Source organism: Lepisma saccharinum, chromosome 19, assembly GCF_977018435.1.
Source record: "Lepisma saccharinum chromosome 19, izLepSacc3.1, whole genome shotgun sequence".
Classification (NCBI taxonomy): Eukaryota; Metazoa; Arthropoda; class Insecta; order Zygentoma; family Lepismatidae; genus Lepisma; species Lepisma saccharinum.
This window is the reverse complement of record NC_139247.1, coordinates 54,664,339-54,691,385: the sequence shown is the minus strand read 5'-3', so window position 1 is coordinate 54,691,385 and position 27,047 is coordinate 54,664,339. Positions and strand designations below refer to the sequence as shown.

At 39.5% G+C, this 27,047-nt stretch overlaps 1 protein-coding gene across 3 annotated transcripts in view; it reads right to left on the bottom strand.

The window, feature by feature from the left end:
* LOC146002875 (lachesin-like) overlaps positions 1–20,019 on the bottom strand; it is a 606,899-nt gene extending 586,880 nt beyond the window's left edge. For all 3 annotated transcript variants that reach the window (XM_083140902.1, XM_083140903.1, XM_083140904.1), the window contains exon 1: positions 19,804–20,019. In XM_083140902.1, the coding sequence (XP_082997028.1) occupies positions 19,804–19,870 (67 nt within the window). In that variant the 5' untranslated portion in view covers positions 19,871–20,019. The remainder of the gene's footprint in view (positions 1–19,803) is intronic.
* Positions 20,020–27,047: the final 7,028 nt, after the last annotated feature.

The window sequence follows — 27,047 nt, the reverse complement described above, 5'->3', positions numbered from 1 at the left end:
GGCATTCCTACTAGAAATCCAGCTCCGTGTGATAGGGGCTTTAGTTTTAAAATGCCCCACGGTTGAACAAGTATGCTATAACCATGGGCGTCGGGAGGGGGGTCGAACGGGTTGGTGCCCCCCCTGCAAATTGACATGGTTCATTTAAAGGTACAAGAAAGCCGAAAGTTTGTTACACTTATTCTTAAGAAATAAAGTTAATTTAGTTAGTATTGAAACAGAATAATCAAAGTAATTGGATCGAAAGCATTGAGTGAAAAAAGCAAGGGTATATTCTACCATTTCATCCAAAGAACAAATCGTTCCACACTTCTTAAAATTCTAATAATTACAGTTGTAGGTGAGAGGTCACACAACAAACTTTATGAAAACATAATCCCCCTAACATTTAAAGCATTTTCTTGAACGAGACGTGCAAAAGTTAATCAAAATGCATTTCAGATACTAACTGCATAAAATGCAAAAGAAATAATGGAAAGTAGTTGTATTGGTATTGACTCGATTGGTGGATCGAGTCTCCCCATTTATATATTAACAATAATAATAATAATTATTATTATTATTATTTCGAATAAAATGTTTTTTGTTTTATAATATTTATTATTGTATGATAACATTTATAACCGTGGTAAAAATACTTATTATTTTTCTAATATTAAACTTTATCACTTGCCCAACCCCCCTCCTACAAAAATTTCTGGCAGCGCCCCTGGCTATAACAATTCCCAATAATCATAGTTTGATTGTATAACTCAGTCGAGATAGACATGGTGCCAGTTTGTCTAAACTGTAGGTACCACAGTTTTACATGAAGAATTTTAAAGTAGATACCATTCATTCGTTCAAATTCCGTTAAACAGTTTCAAAACAGACTGCAGTTTTAAAACAAATTAACAGAGCAAAGCAGCCACGAGCGAAAGTCCACCGTTATTCAGGGGTGGGTATATAATTGATCAAATTCTCATATGGAACTAAAGTTGTTATCCATGCATCTGCCGGTAACACAGGAATGCGTTTCCCAGGCTAATATACCATTCTGACAGAAGCCGCATCTGTAGCAGTTGTGACCGAATGCGAGAAAGAGTATCCGCTAGCATTGCGTATACATATTTGAAGAGGAATTCCTGTGCAGTGGAATGCGGCACTTTTGTATCTCGCACGCCTGCAGTCTGGGAACTTGGAAGGGTTGTCACGTCGAGAAACAATCAAGCATAGTGTGTGTGACAAGTTTTGTTTTATTCATCTCTGCTTATCTATCGATTCTCTTCCAGCTCGCATTAAAAATACCGATGGGTGTGGGAAGTAGAAACACAATTTTCTTTTTATGGGAGGTGATAAATAATGAGGCTGGTGCCCTATTAGATTCGTGTTTGCGAATGATGGGAATTATGATCGTATGTTCTTCTAGGAGAAAATTTGTCGGCAAAAAGGCTCGTCATCTCCTTCAAACTTGTGGAATCTCCATTCCAGAAGTTGAAAGGCTTCTAATGATCTTTTCTCGTTTGCTGAGCCTAAAAACGCTCTATTGCAACAGCTTGAATGAGTTCGTGTAGTTCTGGAAGACAAATTTTCCAACACATGGCGAACGCGAATTTTCTTTTTCCAGTCAACTTGTGAATGCGGTTTCATTTCTTGCTCTCTGATTGGCTGTTGGAAAGTTACGGTGCTGTGATTGTGATAATGTCTTATTTCCTATTTTTAGCGCAAATTTGCTGCTTTCTAATCTAATCTAACCTTACCTAACCTAACCTAACCTACCGCACAGCGCAAACAAGATATTCTCACAATCACAGCACCGTAACTTTCCAACAGCCAATCAGAGAGCAAGAAATGAAACCGCATTCACAAGTTGACTGGAAAAAGAAAATGCGCTGGCGGTTCAGAGTGGTGCTGTGAGGTATGCTGTATGGGCGAACCCTCTCCGAAACACAAGCCACGTCTCGTGCGCTGCAATTTGTGACACTCTGTACACTCTCGCGTCGCGTTGGTTACAGTTACAGCAACACAGAGCCGTCTATTTCATCGATTTGGTGGTGTCTGCACAGTTTGTACAACGTTCTGGAGCGATGTACGGTGTGGTGTATGGTCACGTGGTGCATGCTAGCGAATCAAATGTACGTTCAGACAATCAGATGGGCATTTGTTATATCTACACCGCTATTTTTGCGCACAGCCTGTCAGAATGACTGGCTGGCACGGTCTACACATAATGTAAAACCTCCATGAACGTTACATGCAATTTTTAAAATACATTTTCTTCCACGTATGAAAACCACGCCTCCACATTTTAATGGGATGTAGAAAACATTTGGAAATTTAAATTCCGAAAACGAGAAACAGTTCGGAGATATTTATCTTAATTTGTTTTTCAGATTTCAACACTGAACACGTCGAACACTTGATATCAATTTGGCCACATAATATGTATTATGACCCCTTTCTCTTCAAACCAAGATCGGTTCCATTGCCCTAGCTTGATTGGTTACCGAGATATGCGCGTTTGAAAATAAAATACTTCGTAAATGAAATATTTTTAATAATCTCTAAAAATCGGACACATCTGATTTTTTTTTATCGATAATCCTGGAAGCTTGTTTCATGGATATAGGATCTACATGTGCACACAAAAAGTTGTCAAAATTCAACAGGTTAAGGGTCAACATCAAATTAACTGAAATTGCTAAAATACACTGGGAACCAAACTTTTTTTGTACTTTACATTTATTTTATTTGAACGTCTCTTATCTGTGACATTCATGTCCGGGCCGACTTCCGTAGCGGAGTGGTTATTACAATGCGCTGCGACGCCATGGGTCCCGGGATCGAATCCCGCCCTGGGCACGGGTGTTCCTTGTGAGTGTCCCTTCATCAATTTCATCACTCACCTTCATCGTCGCAATTAGCCAAATGTGAGTAGAAAGCGAAGTAAAATAAACCAAATCAACGAATCAATCATTCACGTCCGGGCAGGGATCCGAACCCAGAACCTCTGTCGTCGTAGCGCGCTCTGCTAACGACTCAGCCACGGGGGAGGGATCGAACTTGGTACCCACTGATTTCAGAATGATAACTACCACGCAATCGGGAAAAACATAGTCACAATTTATTTCACTTTCCTCTGATTGTATGTTAAGGTCAAAAATTCGTCCTTTCCGAAACTCCTGAGGATATAATATTGCAAGAAACTTCAACATCCTCTGTTGGATCTGAGGAGTTCATCTTACAGTTGAAGATAATGAAAGAAAACCAACATCTCCCGAAGCAATTAATTAACTACTCCACTACCAGTTACAATTCCTCTGAGAGACAACATCACGGCATGCAATCATTAAACCACTAGTTAACCATATGATGGATAATATTTCGGGGAAAACGAGGTCTTTCTTATTAACAGATTAATGTCTTAATTGGTAAATTGCCGGTTGCTAAGAAAAACGCTCTACATTTTTGTTCTGGAAGTCAAGTGTGCCATTGGTTGCTTGATTGGATAAACTCTCACACAGGCCGAGAGGTATGACGACATATAACATGTTCTCTGTTCAGATGTTTCTGTAGAATAGACGAAGATTCCATGTTCAAAATGAAAGGAGATATTAAGCTTGTAACCCACCATGGAGCTCCGTTCTGTCACTTTTGGCTAATCGCAAATATGAGTGATAATATGATGAAATTGATGAGGGACACTCACAAACAACACCCAGGTCGGGATTCGATCCAGGGATCTCTGGAGTCGTAGGGCGCTCTGCCAACCACCCCGTCACGCACTGAGGTCGGCATTGATATACCCTTGACCCTCTGTACCCCTCAGAGAAAGTGAAATATCTTACATGTTTTATGAAGATAAGATTTTGTTGTTGATGAAAGTTTTCAGCTGATTTAACTCTCGGAAATGTGTTATTGTGAAAAGTACGTCTGTTATCTTAGCGTGTTACTTTACCGTGAAGCAGAACAGCCCGAAGGCTTCACGCAAGTGAATATAGCACCCAAAACTTATTTCCACAACAGCAGCTATAATTTTACGTAGTTAGGTTAGGATTGTTAGGTTTAGTACTTATAGTTATTTTCGGCGTTATCTTTCGCTATTTTAGTATACATACCAGTGGCGTATGCTGAGTCTAATACCTGGGCTCTCTCACTATGACACCTGGTCCTAGGCTATGGAGGAAGGGAGGACTAGACTAATACTTGACGTCTTCAAGGAAGCCACGTTGCAATCCCAACGGTAGTCAGGTTGCAAACTTATAAAAATTCAGGTTGCCAACTTCTAAGAATTCAGGTTGCCAACTTCTAAGAATTCAGGTTGCCAACTCCTAAGAATTCAGGTTACCAACTCCTAAAAATTCAGGTTGCCAACTCCTAAAAATTCAGGTTGCCAACTTCTAAGAATTCAGGTTGCCAACTCCTAAGAATTCAGGTTGCCAACTCCTAAAAATTCAGGTTGCCAACTACTAAGAATTCAGGTTGCCAACTCCTAAGAATTCAGGTTGCCAACTCCTAAGAATTCAGGTTGCCAACTCCTAAGAATCCAGGTTGCCAACTCCTAAGAATTCAGGTTGCCAACTCCTAAGAATTCAGGTTGCCAACTCCTAAGAATTCAGGTTGCCAACTCCTAAGAATTCAGGTTGTGCCAACTCCTAAGAATTCAGGTTGCCAACTCCTAAGAATTCAGGTTGCCAACTTCTAAGAATTCAGGTTGCCAACTCCTAAGAATTCAGGTTGCCAACTCCTAAGAATTCAGGTTGCCAACTACTAAGAATGCAGGTTGCCAACTCCTAAGAATTCAGGTTGCCAACTCCTAAGAATCCAGGTTGCCAACTTCAGAATCGCCATTATATTATTTTTCAAATCAGCTTAATTCACACAGTTTCTAAGAGATTTCTCTTCAGTATTTTACTTTCTAGGCTTCAGGCTTCGCAGATAGCCTAACTAGCCTGGAATATACGCTCCTGATACATACAAACAGTTTTTACTAACAAAAAACAGCGAAAATACTTCGAAATTGCAGGTTTTAACTTACGTGTGCCATTCTTTGGTATCAAATATCTCCGTTATTTGTGTTCCCCTAACACTGGAACACTTTTACATCATATAAAACATTGAAATCTGTCGATTTGAAAAAAAAATCGACGTAATTCTCGAGGGGGTACAGTGTGTGAACGGTCCCGTAAAAGCATATAAAAACTCAAGTTTTACGTATTTTTTTCTGTCTTTCGGAACACACATAACTGATAGTGTAGACAAAATTTATAAAGGTTTTACAAGTCTTTTAATACTGCGTCATTGAATATTGTGGAGGAAGAGTAAGATTGGTTGACTTTGTTTATTCTACTTCGTATTTTTACCACTTTATGGTAATCGCGAAGATGATAGTGAGGATGATATGATGAAATTGACAAAACTCACAAAAAACAACACGAATTCCCAGGCCAGGATACGAAACAGGGAACCACTTGCGTCGAAGTGCGATGTGTTAATGGTAAAAGTTAGGTATATCGGAGACACATTTCTTCAATTTTACAGAAGAAACTACTAACGGAAATGAGTTTCTACAAGTTTTCCAACGTTCGTCGAGGTGTTTTCTTTCATCGTGGAATATATTTGACAGGGAAATCATGTATTTTTCAAGAGAAATATCACACCGACGCACAATTGCGATTGCTTTCATTTGCTTCGCCTACGTGAACTGCATGCTGCGTACGTTTGATGACGTAATCCCCTGTCAGTGTTTCCAACCCCCCTTTTTTCACTATGCTTACCTAACCTTATCGGAAATGGTTCGTGTGGCTTTCGTGAATGGTTCCTGGGGCTATCCGTCACGTACAATGCATAACAGTTCGTAGGGCTATCAGTCAGCTACCCGCGCATAATGTACAATTTACACACGTGACGAACACCATAGTAGGTATTTTTCGGTGAAGAAGGTTGTAAACACTGCATTCCCACAACGTGAGTCAAAATGTTCCCGCCATATTGTGCGTCACGGAAGCTAGGAAAGGAATAAAAAAATCACTGTAAATGTGAAAAATTGTGTTTCTTTTCGTGTAAAAAGCATAATGGCACCTTGAACTATGTTCCGCAATACCCAATAGGGTATAATTTAACAATACAGGGAATTTCTCCAATTTGTTTGAAATTTCGGATACTTACTAATTTGGGTCTCCTAATCACGAATCTGCACTTAAAATTTGGCGTTCAGAAATTCCTGAATTATGGCTAGCCCCACGGACCAATGGCGCTAGCCCCACGAACCATTGGCGCGTGGTTAGGTTAGGCTAGGTTAGGTTAGGAAACATAGTTAAAACATTTTAGGGTCGTAGTAATATCAGGAATATATATATATATATTTCGTTCTTTAAGTATTCGAAACGGAAAATCTTGCGATAAATAATGAGCAATTGTGCATTGTCGCTTGCGATGACTGACCCTCTTATTTTGCAAGTTTGACAAGTGAGCGCCAAATTTTAACTTCAGATTCGTGATTAGGAGCCCTAATTTAGTGAGTATGCCAAATTTCAAACAAAATGGAGAAATTCCCGGTATTGTAAAATCGCTCCCCGAGCCCCCTCGATTACGACAGAGTTAAAACTACATTATCTACAAAGAGCATTCATAATGAAACAAATCACAAATTTAATTTTCCTTGTAACTTCACCGGGAGAACAATGAAGGCCGATTTAACAGCACCAGGCAATTCACGAAATAAAACTTTCGGCCTGGATACAAGATTCTTACGTCGACACTGTACGTTAGCATTGAACTTCATGGTTAATTTCTCGTTCTTCCGCTGTGAGGCGCTGTATGACTTAGACCGGCTTTGTATCCTCAGGAAGTAACTAACCAACCGCCCACGTACCGATCGTAAGCTGATATTCCTGAGGACGAAACAATCGTATTTTATGGCAGCTCGGTTGAAAGTACATGTTTTCTTCACAAAGCATGCATGAGTAGCCTGACAAATCTCACACAGGCGCTTAGGAAAAAAATTATAAAAAGTAGAGGCGTCTCCTGAACGCATGCGGTGCATTCTGCGCATGCGTCAATTGTGGGGAAAAGGACAGCTTGCTCTACGACGACAATAATGAGCATTTCTACATTCTAATTTCTTCATATAGGAGAAGTATTTATTTTACACGAGAGCTCTCAACTAAGCTTATATTACATTTCTTGGATCTGAAATGAAAGACAGTAATAATTCTTTTCCCACAATTGACGCAGGCGTCACTTCAGATGTAATATAATCTTAGTTGAGCGCCCTCGAGTAAAATAAATACTTCTCCCATATGAAGAAATTAGAATGTAGAAATGCTCATTAATGTCGTCACAGAGCAAGCTGTCCTTTTTCCCACAATTGACGCATGCGCAGCATGCACGGCATGAGTTCAGGAGACGCCTCTGATAAAAAGAAAGCTTGAAGAATGTGATTTGATTTAGCGTTGTTTTCTGCCACTTTTCGCTAATCGCGACGATTACGATGAATGAGGATATGATGAAATTGGTGAAGGGACACTGGCAAAAAAATATCCTCGCCCAAGCCAGGATTCGAACTCAAGACACCTGGCCTCGTAGTGTGCTGTACTAACCAATCTGCCAACGGGTTCAGATGTCTTAATTACAAACCTATAGAGTTAGGCACACTAGGTTACTGTTTTGTAACATCTACTGTGAAAGGTGTAGAGGAATAGTAAAACTCAGTATCTAGTAAATTATTTCTTTCTTTCAGAACACGCTGAACTGATAATAGACAAAATGTATGGAGTTTTACGAATCTTTATATAGAGTAAAATAGCAAAATTGATTGATTTATTGATTTCTTGTGCTTGACACTGCCTTTCTGCCACTTTTGACTAATCGCGAAGATAAGTATTAATGGTGATAAGGTGAGATGGATGAAACAAACATATATGGACTTCACAACCCCACACAGGATTATTCTGACAGTGAGTCTGGACGCCAGAGCCGCGTTAGTGTGCCAAATGCAGACCAGGATGTACTACTTGAATGTGAGATCGAGGTTTGGAAGTTTCCACAAAGGTCATCCTTAAAATAGCGAAGTGCTAGCCAAAGTCTCGTGTTACGTATATGAACTTTAGCTTTTCCCTATTTTGAACTATGATGAAATTTCCCATTTCGAACATAGTAAATATACTTTCGGAACGGGTACGCAGGAAACCGGAAGTCATCTCGAAGAGCGGGGGTAAAAAAAAACTTCTTAAATTTTCTGGGATGCGGGTTGGCGCAACTTGTGCCAAATGGCCCACGCGCAGAGATCGCCTGCATGTTGTGTCATGGAAATCGGACCACAGACGCCATCGAATCTTGTAGGCTCCAGGAATTGCGATTATCAAACGCAGCTTGCCGCTGGAAAATGTGAATAGGTTTCGACTAGAAATTCAAACTTTAAGAAGGAAATGTGCTGTGTGTGTCGCATAGAAGCAGAGACTAGTCTGAAACTTCACCAGCTCCAGTTCAGAATTTATTGGTGCCGTGGTTGTCGTGATCACAGTAAGGACTCTTTTTAAAAAAGTTGAATTTAAGCACAGGGAGGCTAATCGGGACTGGACCTACAGTTTAAAGTAGGATCCGAACTACTCTGTGCCTCTACCAGATATCGAATCCGGGAGCAACGGTTTACTGTCAAAAGTAACGGTTTACTGGTTATTATGCTTCCAAAAGTACCGGCTTACTGCCAAAAGAAACAGTTTGCTGTTATTATGCTTCCAAAAGTAACATTTTACTGTTATTATGCTTCCAATAGTAACTGTTTACTGCCAAAAGTAACGGTTTACTGCCAAAAGTAACGGTTTACTGTTATTATGCTTCCAAAAGTAACATTTTACTGTTATTATGCTTCCAATAGTAACGGTTTACTGCCAAAAGTAACGGTTTACTGCCAAAAGTAACGGTTTACTGCCAAAAGTAACGGTTTACTGGTTATTATGCTTCCAAAAGTAACGGTTTACTGCCAAAAGAAACAGTTTACTGTTATTATGCTTCCAAAAGTAACATCTTACTGTTATTATGTTTCCAATAGTAACGGTTTACTGCCAAAAATAAACGGTTTACTGCCAAAAGTAACGTGCAATGCCCCACGTTGCGGGGTCACAAATTGCAATGCAATGCCCCACGTTGTCTTCACTCGTAAGTAACTCCAGGGTATGGAGATTCGAATTGACAACACACCGCTCCTTGCTCTGGCTGGTCAGTTGGGAGCACCAGTTCTCACCCAGGGATCGGGATTAAGACGATCCACATTCCTCCAGGAAGGAAACCACCGAATTGCGACACGTGACAGTAAATAAAATGCCAAATACTTTATCATTAAAATGTCCAAAATCTTTAATCACGAATCGCGCGCGTACATACTGATTCGCACAAGTTAATAGTTATAATTTGTTGGGTCTTGCACGCTCGCAGGCAGTGATAAACAACTTATTTAACACGAGAGTCCGCGCACCGCCTTCACAGTTAATAGCAAGACCTCAACTGCTTACCTCAAGCGCGAGGCGCAGCATAACAGATTGTTCTAACTTACAATACAAACTCATAACATAAAATAGCGCAAGAAAAACTGATAATTTACCTATATAACACATCAATGTTAATTAGCGATAGTAAGCTAAAGTTCAGGTTGGCAACGATTAAAAATGCCAACGTGGAAGTTTTTACATCGCCAAGAACACGAAGCGTGGTTCCCCCCACTCCTAACATAAACAGCCAATAGGAATACGATATTTTATTGAAAACGAGGGAGAAATACTTTGCTATAATATTACAATGTTAAACTATATAGAAATAACTAAACTGATTTTATCAAATAAATCATATTTGCCCTTGCACATAAAAAAGTGATTAAATAAAGATTTAGTTTATAACGAAGACAAAATACTTCAATCTTGTACATTGTTGAACAAAAATCGATATTAAGAAGAGATGTATTTAACTTGTGCTTAAACAATGAAAATTAGGCTATAAATTCTGAATATATGTTGCAAAAGTACGCGAATAATATTATAACATATGATAAAACGTAAATATATACATGAATTATAAAAACAATTAAGTATAAATAATTTAATCCAAGTTCTTAACTTGAAACTATACGAATAAGATAAATGCCAATATACAACTTAAATCTGCCTAACATGGCGGTCGTTACAAACGGTTTACTGTTATTATGCTTCCAAAAGTAACGGTTGGGACCCCTTGATCAAGGTGGGTGAGCCAAAGGTAGGCCGTGTTCCCAAGGTGGCCAACGTTACTAAAATCATATTAGTATTTAACACAGCTAACAAATGGCACTGCATTAATATACCTAGTCCCCTCAGGTGCACCATGCACCATGCACTGCCTCGGCCTACCAACAGACATTTTATTTGAGTTATTGTGGAACCCCTGGTGTCGTAGGGACTGTGCAGACCAGTTCTCCACGAAGGTCTGCTAGTCGTCGTTACTGTATATAATGCATGTCAACAATCAAAAGTTTGACACAAACAATATTCTCTGATAAGATGTACCTAGGTATAATCATGTATAAATATGTTTTCTTGAGCACAAGCATCATTTTCTAAGACAACTATAAACCGTGGGTCACCTTTGGGAACCATGGGCTATCTTGGGAACAGATGTAACGGTTTTGTAATTTCATTTTTTTTTAGTTACAAGCAATGTTACAAAATATCCATTTGGTACATATTGTTAACTAGTAATAGGAGTTATTTATTTTAATTTATCTCTAATTAGAGATTTGTAAATTGCCCTAGAAGCTTAATTAGGGCCACCTTTGGTTCACCTACCTCACAAGGCGACGACCTTACCACTACGCCATCAACGAGTTCCTCATTTTCTGCGTATATGCAGGCGGCAATTAATTCGATAGATCGAATTTGTCATATCAGAGAGAGATTTTCCATATCTATCGTTGTGTTAGAAGAAATAACTGTGATATATTTATTGTATGCTGATGAACGTATACCTAGCGTGAATCACGAAGAGCTGCTAATTTTCGCCGACTTCCGTGACAGAGTGGTTAACACAGCGCGCTACAACGCCAAGGATCGCGGTTCGAATCCCGGACTGGCATAGCGAGTGTCCCTTCGTTAATTTCGACATATCATCACATTCTCATCTTCTCGATTGGTGAAAAGTGGCACAAAAGCGAAGTGAAATCAATTAATCAATTGATCCAAAGAGTGTTAAAATTACTTACAGGAAGTGAATTCGTGAAGAAGAAAAAGCTGGATGTTTAGAAACCAATGGCTTGTGACAACAGAAGAGGTAAACCAGAACTACGCTGGTGCAGGGTATAACTAACACCTATTGTGCTTTTAAATGAGGAGAAATTTACAGATCTACATTTTTTTCTCCTGGTGTACCTGAACACACCGACATTCCAACATGTTATCATCACCGCAAATGCGCCAGGTTGTATCTCAGATCCTGGTTAAACGCATCGCAACGGTGTAATGTGTCCCATATGGCACAGAAGAATGCATTTTGCGGCGAGTTTTTTTTAGTTATTTGCCACTCATGGAGTAACTAACATTGTTCTTTCTGTTTTAAATTAGAAACAACTTCGCTTAATTTCATAGCATTCTGTCGCATTACTTCCACCGTCATCGAAAAAATGGCCTAGGAAAATATATTTCTGCTACACCTTCTGCTGCAGTTCTGACGAATGTTATGCTCCTTTTCAGGGGTCACACCCGAAGACCCATGTGCAGAGCATAAAGACGCTAATATATATACCAGCGGTTCTTAATTTTTCATTATCTATCCGCCCGCCCTCGTGGCGGAGTGGTTAGCACATCGCGCTACGATGCCAGGGGTCCCGGATTCGAATCCCGGCACGGGCATGGATGTTTGTGAGTGTCTATTCATCAATTTCATCATGTCATCACTCATCCCCATCTTCGCAAATTAGCCAAAAGTGGCACAAAAAGCAAATCAATCAATCAATCATTAACTATATTGTATCTCTTGTTTACTGATCGCTAGGACTTAACTAAATATTTAGACTGCTTAAGTTCGTTTAAGTTTATTTACAATGATAAGAAACAATGTATTACAATACTCATGTTTTTATTGTTATAATAGTCGACCTTCGGAGTTGTCAGCCACAGGTCCCAGATTTCAACCCTGGTCAAAGTATATATGTGCCATTGTTTGCCCCTTCATCCATTTCATCTGTTAATGTAACTTTGTGTGTATTATATATATATATATATATATATATATATATATATATATATATATATATACATACACACACATACATGTAGAGAGTATAGTTATTTTCCATGGAACGGGTTTATACTCGTATTACTAAAAGTGATAAATATGTAAATATATGTTTAGTTATTTTAATCAAAATATGTATTCAAATAGGGACTTATCTATTACATATATTGTAAATATTCACTAAATATATTATATGTAAGAAAAAATACAAATAACAATTTTCATTTAGCAAGTGGCTCAGTTAGATAAATTAAAAATCCATTAGGCATACATGATGTGAATTATAATGTAAAATTTAAATATAAAATATGCTTTATTTCCAAAACAATGGATTACCCAAGTAGGTTTGTATGATATTAATAATTAAGTTAATTAAGTACAGTTCAATTATTGTAAAGTAAAATTCAAATACAAAAATGTTTTTTATGTGAATATCCTTCCTGTTATCCCTGAAGACAGATATTAATCAAACTCTGTGCAATATCGCGTCATGTAATGGGAGTATATTTAATATATTTCACCGCAAAAGTTTATGCTCTGTATTTTTCTATTTTTGACAAAGAATGTTAGAATAACGGACGCAATGTCTAATTTCAATATTTAAAATAAACAGGGACTACAAAACGAACAGAGTACAGATTAATGGAAAACCTTTGGTATCTAACACAGGAAGGGAAAAGGTAGTAATAGGATAGACATTGAATAGATGTCGGGAAATGTGAAAAAAAGAAACTACAATGTGTAAAATGTGTGTTAAAAGTTAATACATGTAAAAAGAAGTAGATAAAATAACATTTGTCGAGTGTGCATACCATTATTTGAAAAAAAAAATACAAAATAACATTCATTTTAGCATCATATGAAGTTATGTTTTGTTTACATATATGTAAATCTGATTCCTGTATGTAACCAACGAAACTTTGTATCGGTTCCCGGTTACACACGTTAGAACTGCACTTTCGGTCTCTCGTTGGAGTCAGCCATCATTTTAATGTGACATTAATCGTAGACACATGACTGTAAAATATCCGCCTTGGCAGTTTCAGCCCACAATCATCTCTGTTTTATTTTCATATAACAGAATGTATTGGTAAGATAGACTAAATTACATTTTAACATGGAGATAATGACTATGCTCACTTACGTTTCAATTTGACTGCATCTTTCACTTCAAGATCCATATTTGGGCCCCACTACCTCAGACAAACGACGGTTATATGTGTACTGCTGGGCTTCGAGCGTACACCGCTCGTTTTGCCTGTTCGAGCGTTATTCGCTCAAGCGAAGAAGCTCTCAATTCCGTACGCCATCTAGCGTCGTCCGTGCGAACTATTTGGCACACGAGCGAAATCCTCTTTACAGAACTAACACACACTACATTAGTGTCTGCGGGCAACAAATACAGTATGCCAAAATATACAGTACTGAAATGAAAAGATGAACAAAAGTATGAGACATGTTACAATATAGTGACTGGTCTATATGCAATCCAAATAACAATCGTGCCTTTTGGGTTGCATAACTGTCAGGAAACCTAAGGTTAGGTTAGGTTAGGGCATGTGGAGTGGACGATTGTCATTTGGGTTGCATATAGACCAGTCACCTTTTTCAAACTTGGTCCACCTTCACGACCGCTTCCGTATGAGCGGAAATAATGCTCAACTATATGAATACTTTTTGCTCCATCGAGAGTCCCATTTCCAACAACAACTGCACAACAGAACTTCCTTTTCACTACTGCGAACACGTGCAGCTGGAACTATGCCCCGTCGACAAACGCAACTACGTGTTCGAGATGCGCGAGTTTCAGTACTGTATATTTTGGCGCATACCGTACTAAACAATGGTATCAAAAACATTCAAACTCTCACCCCGCTGTAGGTTTACTGTTTCTCCAGCGGAAAACAAAGTTTCCACTGCCTCGTAGCGTAAGATTCAGACTATATTTTTTCCGTATTACGCACACGCTGTAATAAAACGAGCTAATGTAGTTCATATTAATGATTATGTTCGTGTTGCGTGTACGCGGACACAAAGCTACAACTTGCCAAGCAAAGGAGGATAGTCCAGATAAAAATGGTTTCTTAATGGTGCCCCTTATATTTTCCGTATACGATGCACGCTTCCTTATAGCTTGAATTCTAATGAACTTTCAGATGTTACATGAGACGTCGAAGAGCGGTGAAAAAAACCGAAGTGTGTGTTCAACATGTATGCAACATGATTTGAAATGTGATAGGACTATTGAAATGAGAATAGAAATGGGAAGAATACTTTCAGGAGAAATTTTTCGATTAAAAATTAAGGACTCACCAGCACAGTGCCTATTTGCACCTGCCATCAACACGACAAGAAAACAAAATGGTGAATAGAGACCTTACAATAAAAGATGTTGGTTTCGGGTTTTACAAAGTAGAACTGTGGTCTTGATTGATTTGCCTTAATTGATTATTTCAGCATTCTACCATGAATGGCATTTTTTTGTAGAAGTTCAATGATGTCATCTATATATTTAAAGGAAAATCATCTGAAAATTTTCGGACTACAGTTTGGACCTATGTCAATTTAATACAATAGTTTTTCAGTGTAGATTCAAAGTCCAGAGTTGTAAGGAGCTTCTTTTCTCCGAAGTAAAGTTCCACACATCAATCACGTAACTGATTATTAGAGGGGAACTAGTGTTGTTGCAATTGACTTAGCACATGCGTGTGTGTGTGTGCGTGATCGACTATATTCGCAAATGTAACCGCAAGCATTAGAGTACTGGTAACAAGAGAAGAAAAACTTCAGATCACGTGGTACTAATTGATTTCAGCCGTTACGGAGAGCTACTCGTCGAATGAATCTGCATGTCTGCACGGAACTGCCTCATCGGCAAACCTAAATGCATCATGGGTAATTCCTGTTGTGCTTTCACCAGAGTTTCCTCCTCTGCCTGTCACAGCGGAGCCTTGACTATCGTTAAATCCACTTCCCAACAGAACTTTGTATTCCTCAGGGTTTTATTCTTGACATATTCCTCACCAGCAGATAATATATGCGTAGATAATAGGGTGCTCATATACAAGATGTCCGAAAAGTCGCGCAACCAAACTTTTGAACGTACGTAACTTTTGTACCAAAACCGCTAGAGACTTGAACATTCCACTGGATATTTCCATTGTCTACGTGGATATTTTTTAAATATTGAACAGAAAAGTTATTCTCTTCATTAACGTTCATTTTTAGGAAAAATTTACTAAAGTGTAAACAAGTTCTTGAACGAAGTTAACGCCCCTATCGTTCATTCGTCCCTGTATGCGGCATTAACGTTATGAAACATTCTACAACATACATTGTAAAAACAAACTTTGTGAAAAACTCTTCCCCCCCTTCTCTCTCCCACCCCCCCCCCTCCCCCGATAAAAGGAAGATAGTGACACGAATAAAATGTACATAAGGAATTCATGCAAAAACCGTATTCATCAACCGCAGCCCTAACTATGATCTAGCGTAAATGCAGATCAATGCATGTGTGCGATACTTGCATGTCCGAGTTTGTACTTTCATTGCCCTTTCTCAGCTTACCTTTGTTCTAGCATTGCACAGCCGAAATGCAGCATTCTAACTAACCGCACGAGCTGAAAGAAGAGGAAAGAGTTTGAAGGAGTTGAAAGAAGAGGAAAGAGTTGAAAGAACAGGATATATAAAAATAATCCGTGCCTCGACAGCCCTGGAAGGGCCTTTGCCTATCTGCCAACTGCCAGTCTCCCTCCACAATCCAGGCTCCCCCAGGACTCGAACCTTGTTGTGCATGCCGTTGTTCTACAAATTGGTCAACTGAGCTAGCCTTGGCTTTCACTCAGAAAAGGAGCGTGTCACATATTACTTTACACTGTTTCCAAACCTAAATAATTACTGTTGTTTTACACACAAAACAAGATACAGCACATGTGTGTCATACAACACATACGCATTAAAAATTTCAAATGGACCATGTGTATTTATTCTGCCCCCCCCCCTCCGCAGCACGCAAACTTGCGTATATAATGCATATAAATACCTGTGCTTCAGTTGCATGCAATTAAAATCTGCTCATATGAAAAAGAGGCAAGTTCTTAATGTAGTATATTAGCGCAAATAAAGTACCGAATATTAATTTTAGAAAGTTACAGCTACTTCCTAATTTTCGGATACTGTATACTAACGCCATTACCGAAGTGACGCATTACATGCAATTTATGGAAAATCAATCTAATTAGCCCATCCATTGACTTCTTAAACCACCAATTTCTAAACAAATATTAGCCTATACTTAACTCTCATGTATCATTGCATCGTGAGGCACAAATCAACATATTGGCAGGTAATAAATAGACCGTGGCGCAGAATCCTGCACAGACAGGGCCTACCTACCGAATGCCGGCCTCAATTCCAACCAGTTACGGGGTGACGTGTGGTCAGCACGACGAACCCCAGTCGTTGTTGTAGGTGTCCATGACCGGGTTACGCTAGTCATTCGTAGCTCCCCAATATTCTCACGATGGTTGGTGGTCACCGATCTCATGCTCAGGCCGAAATCTCAGGACAAAAGTTGTTACGCTTCTCCCCTGGAGACGCGAATCTGCGTGCGTCCCGTAGTCGGTTCCCAAAGCATGATGCCTTAGACCGCATGGATAGGGTACTGATATATATGTGTGTGTGTGTGTGTGTGTCAGTAGCGGTGATTGAGTTGCAAAACTAAAAGGGGGAGTAGAAAAATTTACTTTTTTTTGTTCGTAGACACGGCTTAGCATTAAGGGGCCAATGGAAGGGGAGCGGGGGACGGGATGTGACAAAAAGTTGGGAAATAACTGTCGCCTTTCTCCGACCCTAATTGCCGCCAATGATATATATTGATTGATTGATTTGGCTTATTAAACTTCGCTTTTATGCTTCTTTGGCTAATCGCGAAGATGAAAACAAGTCATGATGTAATGAGGGGACATTCACAAAGAACACTCATGCCTAGACAGGCTTGGATTCGAACCTGGAACACCTGGCACCGTAGCGCGCTTTGCTGACAATTCCGCCACTGAAATCGACTATACAGAAGTATGTGATGGTGTGTGTGTGTGACATATGTTTGGTTAATAAATGCTGCGTTGTGTAAATATCTGAACTCTGGCCTTAAGGGAATCGTGGGAATTATATCTGTGGAAACAGTCCCTCAGTTTGCTCTGTTTGTGTTTTGTTATTAAACATTGGTTTCTTGCCTCTTGCGGTTAAACATTGAGATTTTTTTTACGTCAACGAGGAAAAAGCAAAAAGCATAAGGTTAGGAGAGATACTGGGGTCAACTATTTTAGTATCACATACTGTGTCTCTTAAAAAGTGCAATATTTATTACGTTATCGTTAAGGTTTGTATGCCGAAATGAGGACTCTTTTTTTTCGGCTTCATAAAAAATCCTTTTGCAATAGGAGGTGTACGTAATATGCACTAGAACACAACTGTATTAAGATGTCAGGCTTCTCGAAATGTGTCGAAATCATGGAATTGAAGTGGAGTTGAAAAATTTGCGAACATCGACTTTTGTAGATTAACATATTACGAAGTCGGAAATCTACGGTTATATCTCAAGTAAGCGAACGGGGATTTAATTAATTGATTTAGTTTATTTTACTTCGATTTTCTGCCACTTTTGGCTAATCACGAAGATGAGGATGAGTGATGATATGATGAAATTGGTACCCTTGACCTTCTTGTACGCCCTCGAGAAAGTGAAATATTTTGCAAGGTCTATAAAGATTATGTTGTTTATGAATGTTTTCCGTTGTTTTTAACTCGCGGAAATGTGTTTTGTGAAATAGAGTACGCCTGTTACCTCAGTGTGTTTCCTTATCGTGAAGCAGAGCAGCCCGAAGGCCACGCGCAAGTGAATATAGCACCCAATACGACATTCCAAAACAGCAGCTATAATTTTACGTTGTTAGGATAGGAGTTTTAGGTTTAGAGTTGATTGCAATTTCCGACGTGTTCTTTCGTTATTTTAGAGTGCATCGGCTTTACTAATAAAAAGCTGAGAAAGTACTCTGAGATGGCAGGTTTTTGTTAACGTGGGCTATACTTTGCGATCAAATGTCTCCATGATTTGTGTTTTCCGCACACTGGAACCAATATATTATGTAAAACAACTAAATCTATCGATTAAAAAAAGGCCGAGCCTGCTGCCACGCACGTGTCAGCACTAAGAATAAGCGTCAAATTTGCTCCTGCCACGTAATTCGTCTGCTAAGAGGATGTTACAAATCTTAAGAACAGATGAAGACTAGAAAAATGCAAGTTTATGACCAGTGGGAATGAATGTACAGGTAATTTAGAACCTTTTTCTTTAGAAAGCATTTAGCGATATTATTTTAATGCTAACAGAACCTAACCTAACTACGAGAGAATTTAGGTTTATTATTAGAAGAATGTTAAGGGACATAATCTTAAAACATTTTTGTGAAAGTAATCGCTACAACTTCACAATATGTGTTACAGACGTAATTGCATACATAGCATGATGAAATCACGATAAGACAAAGACCGAGTCTGCTGCCACGAGCATCTTTTCTTGAGGTTCCAGCAGAAAAAGAAGGTAGCAGGGACGAAGCAGAAATTAAAACAAGATAGCGATGGACAAATCCCTCATGTTATTGTTGACGCTCATTGTAAGAACTATAGGATTATGTCACTGTACAAAAACAAACAAATCCGTTATGCGTGGCCCGAGTTAACAACAAAGATTCACGCTCGTTACTATTTATATTTGTAATGGTGTTATTATTTTTATAGTTTTTGTTTAAATGTCTAAGTTACTCGCGCCGATGAGGGCTGATGATGAGTTGATGAAATGGTGCAGAGGAAAACATCACAAAATATCAGTACTTTAGCTAGTATTCAAACCTAGGATACCTAGCTAAGTGCGCGGCGCGTTACGTTAACCAATAAGCCACGAAGACAGGCAAGAAAATATCTAGACTGTTCGGGAAATAGTACTTAAGACAAAATATGCAATTTTACAGTTATTCTTTTAATAGGAACATGAGCCGGCCCCCGTAGCGGAGTGGTTAGCTATCGCGCTGCGACGCCAGGGGTCGCAGGTTCGAATCCCGGCCTGGGCATGGACGTTTGTAAGTGTCCATTCATTAATATCCCCATCTTCGCAAATTAGCCAAAAGTGGCACAAAAGGCGAAGTAAAATGAAGCAAATTAAAAAAAAGTTACGGACATGATACACATGTTGAATCGTTTAGAATTTTTACACATCCCCAATATAAAATTATAGCTACTTATAATATTTTCTTTGATTGATTCAGTGTGATTTAAATGTAAGCAACCGGATTGGTGATTTACGTTTCTTTTTCCGAACACCCTAGATATGTTTTAAAACTCAATATTTCTAGAGTGCACTGTGGTCAAATGTGTGTGCTCGATAAACGTGACATCGAAGTAATTTTTATTGGGAACCGAAAACACGTAAGTTTATGAACGTGCATAAAAATAATTCACGGAACTCGACACTGAAATAGAAATAGCTTTGTGTACTTTATCTAGGCTCACCTCCCAAGTCTGCTCCCGTCACTAGCATCCCTCCTAGGAACAAGATGAGGATCACGTGGTTAGCCATGGCCTATTAGACAATCTTTCTTTTTTATCGCCCAGTTCGTATGGAACCTTCTCCGTTCGCGCGCGGACTGTCACTGGACGAACTTCGTCCCGAGCTCTCGACACCACGTCTACAAGCACCACCCGTCTAACATCCTGCGAGGAGCACTGCGCTCCACCAACTGAAGCGAGATTCTGCCCGCGCTCGCTTTTACCGGTGCGCGCACATGTGGCCGCTGGGGGGCGTACCGTGTGCACTCCACGGAACATCCGCAGATTCTAATTTTCGCCGGCGTGGACGACGCAGCGCGTTTGGAAGGGTCTCCGAAACAACTGCGAAAGGGATTCAGGGCGAAAGCGAATCAGTTTCGCAGTTGTTTCTTTAGCGCTTATTCTTTCGTGGTTGTTCCTTTCGCGCTTATTCTCTCGTGGTTGCTCCGTTCGCGCTTATTCTCTCGTGGTTGTTCCTTTCGCGCTTATTCTCTCGTGGTTGTTCCTTTCGCGCTTAATCTCTCGTGGTTGTTCCTTTCGCGCTTATTCTTTCGTGGTTGTTCCTTTAGCGCTTATTCTTTCGTTGTTGTTCCTTTCGCGCTTATTCTTTCGTGGTTGTTCCTTTAGCGCTTATTCTCTCGTGGTTGTTCCTTTAGCGCTTATTCTCTCGTGGTTGTTCCTTTCGCGCTTATTCTCTCGTGGTTGTTCCTTTCGCGCTTATTCTCTCGTGGTTGTTCCTTTAGCGCTTATTCTCTCGTGGTTGTTCCTTTCGCGCTTATTATCTCGTGGCTTTTCCTTTCGCGTTCGACGTTCTCGATGGCGTGGTGGTAACATCGTCGTCTTGCAATCAAGGGTGTCCCGGGTGTGATAACCGGTGGAGACACTGTGGTACGGATACTACTATAGACAGTAGGTCCAGTCCCGACTTAATCAAGGGGTCCCGACCGTTACTTTTGGAAGCATAATAACAGTAAACCGTTACTTTTGGCAGTAAACCGTTACTATTGGAATCATAATAACAGAAAAATGTTACTTTTGGAAGCATAATAACAGTAAACCGTTACTTTTGCCAGTAAACCGTTACTATTGGAAGCATAATAACAGAAAAATGTTACTTTTGGAAGCATAATAACAGTAAACCGTTTCTTTTGGCAGTACGCCGTTACTTTTGGAAGCATGATAACCAGTTAACCGTTATTTTTGGCAGTAAACCGTTACTATTGGAAGCATAACAACAGTAACCCGTTACTTTTGGCAGTAAACCGTTACTATTGGAAGCATAATAACAGAAAAATGTTACTTTTGGAAGCATAATAACAGTAAACCGTTTCTTTTGGCAGTACGCCGTTACTTTTGGAAGCATGATAACCAGTTAACCGTTATTTTTGGCAGTAAACCGTTACTATTGGAAGCATAACAACAGTAACCCGTTACTTTTGGCAGTAAACCGTTACTATTGGAAGCATAATAACAGAAAATGTTACTTTTGGAAGCATAATAACAGTAAACCGTTTCATTTGGCAGTACGCCGTTACTTTTGGAAGCATGATAACCAGTTAACCGTTATTTTTGGAAGTAAACCGTTACTATTGGAAGCATAACAACAGTAAACTGTTACTTTGGCAGTAAACCGTTACTATTGGAAGCATAATAACAGAAAAATGTTACTTTTGGAAGCATAATAACAGTAAACCGTTTCTTTTGGCAGTACGCCGTTACTTTTGGAAGCATGATAACCAGTTAACCGTTATTTTTGGCAGTAAACCGTTACTATTGGAAGCATAACAACAGTAAACCGTTACTTTTGGCAGTAAACCGTTACTATTGGAAGCATAATAACAGAAAATGTTACTTTTGGAAGCATAATAACAGTAAACCGTTTCATTTGGCAGTACGCCGTTACTTTTGGAAGCATGATAACCAGTTAACCGTTATTTTTGGAAGTAAACCGTTACTATTGGAAGCATAACAACAGTAAACCGTTACTTTTGGCAGTAAACCGTTACTATTGGAAGCATAATAACAGAAAAATGTTACTTTTGGAAGCATAATAACAGTAAACCGTTTCTTTTGGCAGTACGCCGTTACTTTTGGAAGCATGATAACCAGTTAACCGTTATTTTTGGCAGTAAACCGTTACTATTGGAAGCATAACAACAGTAAACCGTTACTTTTGGCAGTAAACCGTTACTATTGGAAGCATAATAACAGAAAAATGTTACTTTTGGAAGCATAATAACAGTAAACCGTTTCTTTTGGCAGTACGCCGTTACTTTTGGAAGCATGATAACCAGTTAACCGTTATTTTTGGCAGTAAACCGTTACTATTGGAAGCATAACAACAGTAAACCGTTACTTTTGGCAGTAAACCGTTACTATTGGAAGCATAATAACAGAAAAATGTTACTTTTGGAAGCATAATAACAGTAAACCGTTTCTTTTGGCAGTACGCCGTTACTTTTGGAAGCATGATAACCAGTTAACCGTTATTTTTGGCAGTAAACCGTTACTATTGGAAGCATAACAACAGTAAACCGTTACTTTTGGCAGTAAACCGTTACTATTGGAAGCATAATAACAGAAAAATGTTACTTTTGGCAGTAAACCGTTACTATTGGAAGCATAATAACAGAAAAATGTTACTTTTGGAAGCATAATAACAGTAAACCGTTTCTTTTGGCAGTACGCCGTTACTTTTGGAAGCATGATAACCAGTTAACCGTTATTTTTGGCAGTAAACCTTTACTATTGGAAGCATAACAACAGTAAACCGTTACTTTTGGCAGTAAACCGTTACTATTGGAAGCATAATAACAGAAAAATGTTACTTTTGGAAGCATAATAACAGTAAACCGTTCCTTTTGGCAGTAAGCCGGTACTTTTGGAAGCATAATAACTAGTAAACCGTTACTTTTGACAGTAAACCGTTACTCCCGGATTCGATATCCAGTAGAGGCACAGAGTAGTTCGGATCCTACTTTAAACTGTAGGTCCAGTCCCGATTAGCCTCCCTGTGCTTAAATTCAACTTTTTTAAAAAGAGTCCTTACTGGGATCACGACAACCACGGCACCAATAAATTCTGAACTGGAGCTGTTGGAGTTTCAGACCAGTCTCTGCTTCTATGCGACACACACAGCACATTTCCTTCTTAAAGTTTGAATTTCTAGTCGAAACCTATTCACATTTTCCAGCGGCAAGCTGCGTTTGATAATCGCAATTCCTGGAGCCTAAAAGATTCGATGGCGTCTGTGGTCCGATTTCCATGACACAACATGCAGGCGATCTCTGCGCGTGGGCCATTTGGCACAAGTTGCGCCAACCCGCATCCCAGAAAATTTAAGAAGTTTTTTTTTCCCACCCCGCTCTTTGAGTTGACTTCCGGTTTCCTGCGTACCCGTTCCGAAAGTATATTTACTATGTTCGAAATGGGAAATTTTATCATAGTTCAAAATAGGGAAAAGCTAAAGTTCATACACGTAACACGAGACTTTGGCTAGCACTTCGCTATTTTAAGGATGACCTTTGTGGAAACTTCCAAACCTCGACCTCACATTCAAGTAGTACATACTGGTACATAGCCTATCTGTGCACAAACCTAATTTTAAAAAATTCAAGCAGTTTCGCGCTTATTCCTACGCTCTTATTCCGTTCGCGCTTTTGGTTGTTACTTTCGCACTTATTTCGATTTAAATATTTTGCTTTCCCGATTAATCCAATTCGTTGTTTGGTTGTTGCTTTCACGCCTCCCAGATGGCGTCGCCTTGTAATCAAGGGGTTCCGGATTCGATACCTGGTGGAGGCACATAGTAGACCGATTGATAAATTTGCTTTATTTTACTTCGAATTTTGTGCCACTTTTGGGTAATTTGTGAAGACGGAGATGAGTAATGATGTGATTAAATTGATGAATGGACACTCACAAACATCAATGCCCAGGCCGGGATTCGAACCCCGGACACATAGTGGTTCGGATCCCACTATGAACTGTACGTGCAGTCTCAATTAGCCTTGCTGTGCATAAAGTGGACTTAAAACACCAAATCAATCAATCAATCAATCTTAATTATGTTTCGTTTCGCGCTTAATCCATTTCGAGTTTGTTCCTTTCGCGCATATTCCGGTAATAAAATTTGATTTCGCGTTTAATCTCGTTCGTGTTTGTTCCTGTCGCGCTTATTCCGATATTGCATTTTGGTTTCGCGATTAACCAGTTTCTCGATTATTCCTCTCGCGCATATTGCGATACCGGGTTTATGTTTGAAGCTGGTTCTGCTTGCGCATGTGGCCTTTCGAGATCATCGCTTGAATGCAACGCATTTTTATTTTCAAACTTTTGCCGGAATAAAAGTGCTTGTCAAGTGCAAAAGCTGTATTGATTTCTTACACCGTGAAAGAGGGGAGTGTCTGGAATGGGTAAATCTGCCTCCCCCCATACTTCCCCCTTCTCTTGCATGGCTATTATTATCTTCTTTGTGTCCTGTCCTTCCCTTGGGGGAGGGGGGAGGGCTCATGCACATTAAATCACGCCGCGGTATGTTTTGATTTGCCTTTTAGCCACACGCACCTCGTCTCGTGATGACGATGGGGACAATGACACGTGGAAAGTAGTTCCACAAGAGGCCATAAACTCATTTCTCGCAATTTTTTGTTGCTTAGCGTCGTTTTTCTTCCAATTTAGGCTAATCGCGACGATGGGGATGAATGATGATATGATGAAATTGCAAAAATGAAACTGTGCTATGTAGTTGCATACATTGACGATAAAATTCCATATTTCGAGGGCTCGTAGCATGGGAACGACGCGTCAGAGAAACGCCATCAAGAAAAATTGTTTACACTAATGACCTGTATACGTTGTAAAAGTTTGTGCGGTTTTTTTTGTTTATATTAGTTATATATTTTTTACTGTTTTGTATTGCATTCTATATATTTAGCATCGCTTTTTGGGGGGGGGGGTAATTTTGGCCAATTGTGACGATCAGAATGAGATTATTTCATGAAGGGGCACTCACAAGGAATACTCAGGGCCACGCGAGGATTCGAACCCGGGACGTTCGGTGGCGAGATCGAAAGTAGCCCACATAACCCGCTCGGCCGCCGAGCCGGTCCTGTAATCTGGTAGTTGACATTTTGCCTCATTGTCGCGATTAATGTAAGGTGTATAAATTTAGCGAAACCTGTCAAAGAAATGAAGAATTTGACAAAAGTTGTCCAGAAAGTTTCTTCCACTGTACTGCCTGAAAATGCCTCACACTATAAAATTTTCAGTTTTGAATTCACTAAATGTAAGTTTTTCTTTTGTTTTAAGTTGGTTTAAATTCCATTTTATACACAGAGAGATTAATCGGGACTGGACCTACAGTTTAAAGTGAAATCTGAACCACTATGTGCCTCCACCGGGTATCGAAATCGAGATCCCTTGATTACAAGGTGACGATGTTACCACAATAAAAAATAAGAACACGGTAATATTATTTGAAAATATACCGCATTGCAGATTTTTATTTGATTTTAAATTTTACTATGTACTCCATGTGTTGAAGCCTCTGTGAAAGATTACCTTTCGGAATTGAGAAGAGATGGCACAGTGCCTTGAAAGGTCGGCTAGAGTTCTCGACAACGAAGACTACACAGGTTCGAGTCCCGGTTGGAAATTGGTGTTCTTTGTTTGTGTGTGTGCGTGTATGTCCCTTGATTGATCATCATTTTTCTTCATTCTCGCGGTTATCATAGAAAGACAGAATGTTCCATAAACTATACCAACTCCATGGAGCAACAGCCCTATGAGGTCCAGATCTGCTAAGCGGCTTTTACTGGGGGTGACGCTGTTTTCTGAATTTCAAGACCTGATTCCGCTACCTCTTTTCGAGTAGCTCCCAAATTGCCCTTACGATGCTGGGTAGTATACACCGAAATGTTTGGTGACCTCCCCGATACCGCAGCGGTAACGTCGTTGCCTTGTAATCAAGGGGTCCCTTGTTCGATACCCGGTAGTGGCACATTGGACAGTGGTTCGGATCCCACTTTAAACTGTAGGTCCAGTCCCGATTAGCCTATATGTGCATAAAGTGGACTTAAAACAAAAAATAAAAATGAAATCTTAACCAAAATTTTGGAGCCTACGGGAACCAAAGATCGTGATGTCATCGGTAGAAGGTTATTATAACAGATTTTCCTTCAAAATAAAGTTGCCTGTGACATGATGAGTATTTTCAAAGTAATAAACTTTAAGAGAATACAAAATGTCACCTACAGTGTAATACACATGGGCATTATAAATTACAACTCTGCAAAATATAGGCGCTGTTGATGCGCTGTAGAGATATTTCAATTGTTTTTGATTCGTGGAAATGGAACAGGAAGGAGAAGAAAATTGTGAATAATTTCCTCGAAACAGTATTTTCCAATGTCTCTGTACCGGACACGGGCAGGTTCCGAGATATTTCCAGAAATACCATACGGAGCTTCCTGGTGTATTGTATTGCGGAATATCTTGGTAAATCGTCGCTCTGAAATTTACTTATAATTCGATATCGACCGAGTGCTTTGACCCCAAAATTCAATGCTCGAGTCCTCCAATTGATCTGCTTCATTTGGTTTATTTTACTTCGCTTTTCTGCCACTGTTGGCTAATCTCTAAGATGAGGATGAATGATATGATGAAAGGACATTCACAAGGAACATCAATGTCCATGACGGGATTCGAACCCGGGAACGATGGCGTCGTAGCGCCGTGTGCAAACCACTATGAGAATGGATATTAATTGCACAAAAGCAATAAGAGATGTTTTCCAAGCAACATCCATGCTCAGATGGTGACTCCAATCAGGATACGTGATTTACATATCAAGCTTGTATTAGCATAAGGAAAGTCAGTTTAATTGCCTCGCATCTTGAGGGGAAATATTTGAAGTATTAGATTTTAAAAAAATGCTAGTGAACAACCCTGATTTGGACTCAAGCCAATAATCTTATCCGTTACCGTGAATGAACACTCAAATCGCATCGACTATAGTTTTAAATACATTTTAATTATCTTACGATTCGCTGTCTGTGGCTCAGATCTCGCTACGTTTCCTCCCATAAACCATCCACTATCAATAGGAGTTACACTAATTATACAAACTGATAGCGCCGTCGCTTTATAATCAAGGGTTCCCGGTTTCGATACCCGGTGGAGGCACATAGTGGTTCGGATCCCACTTT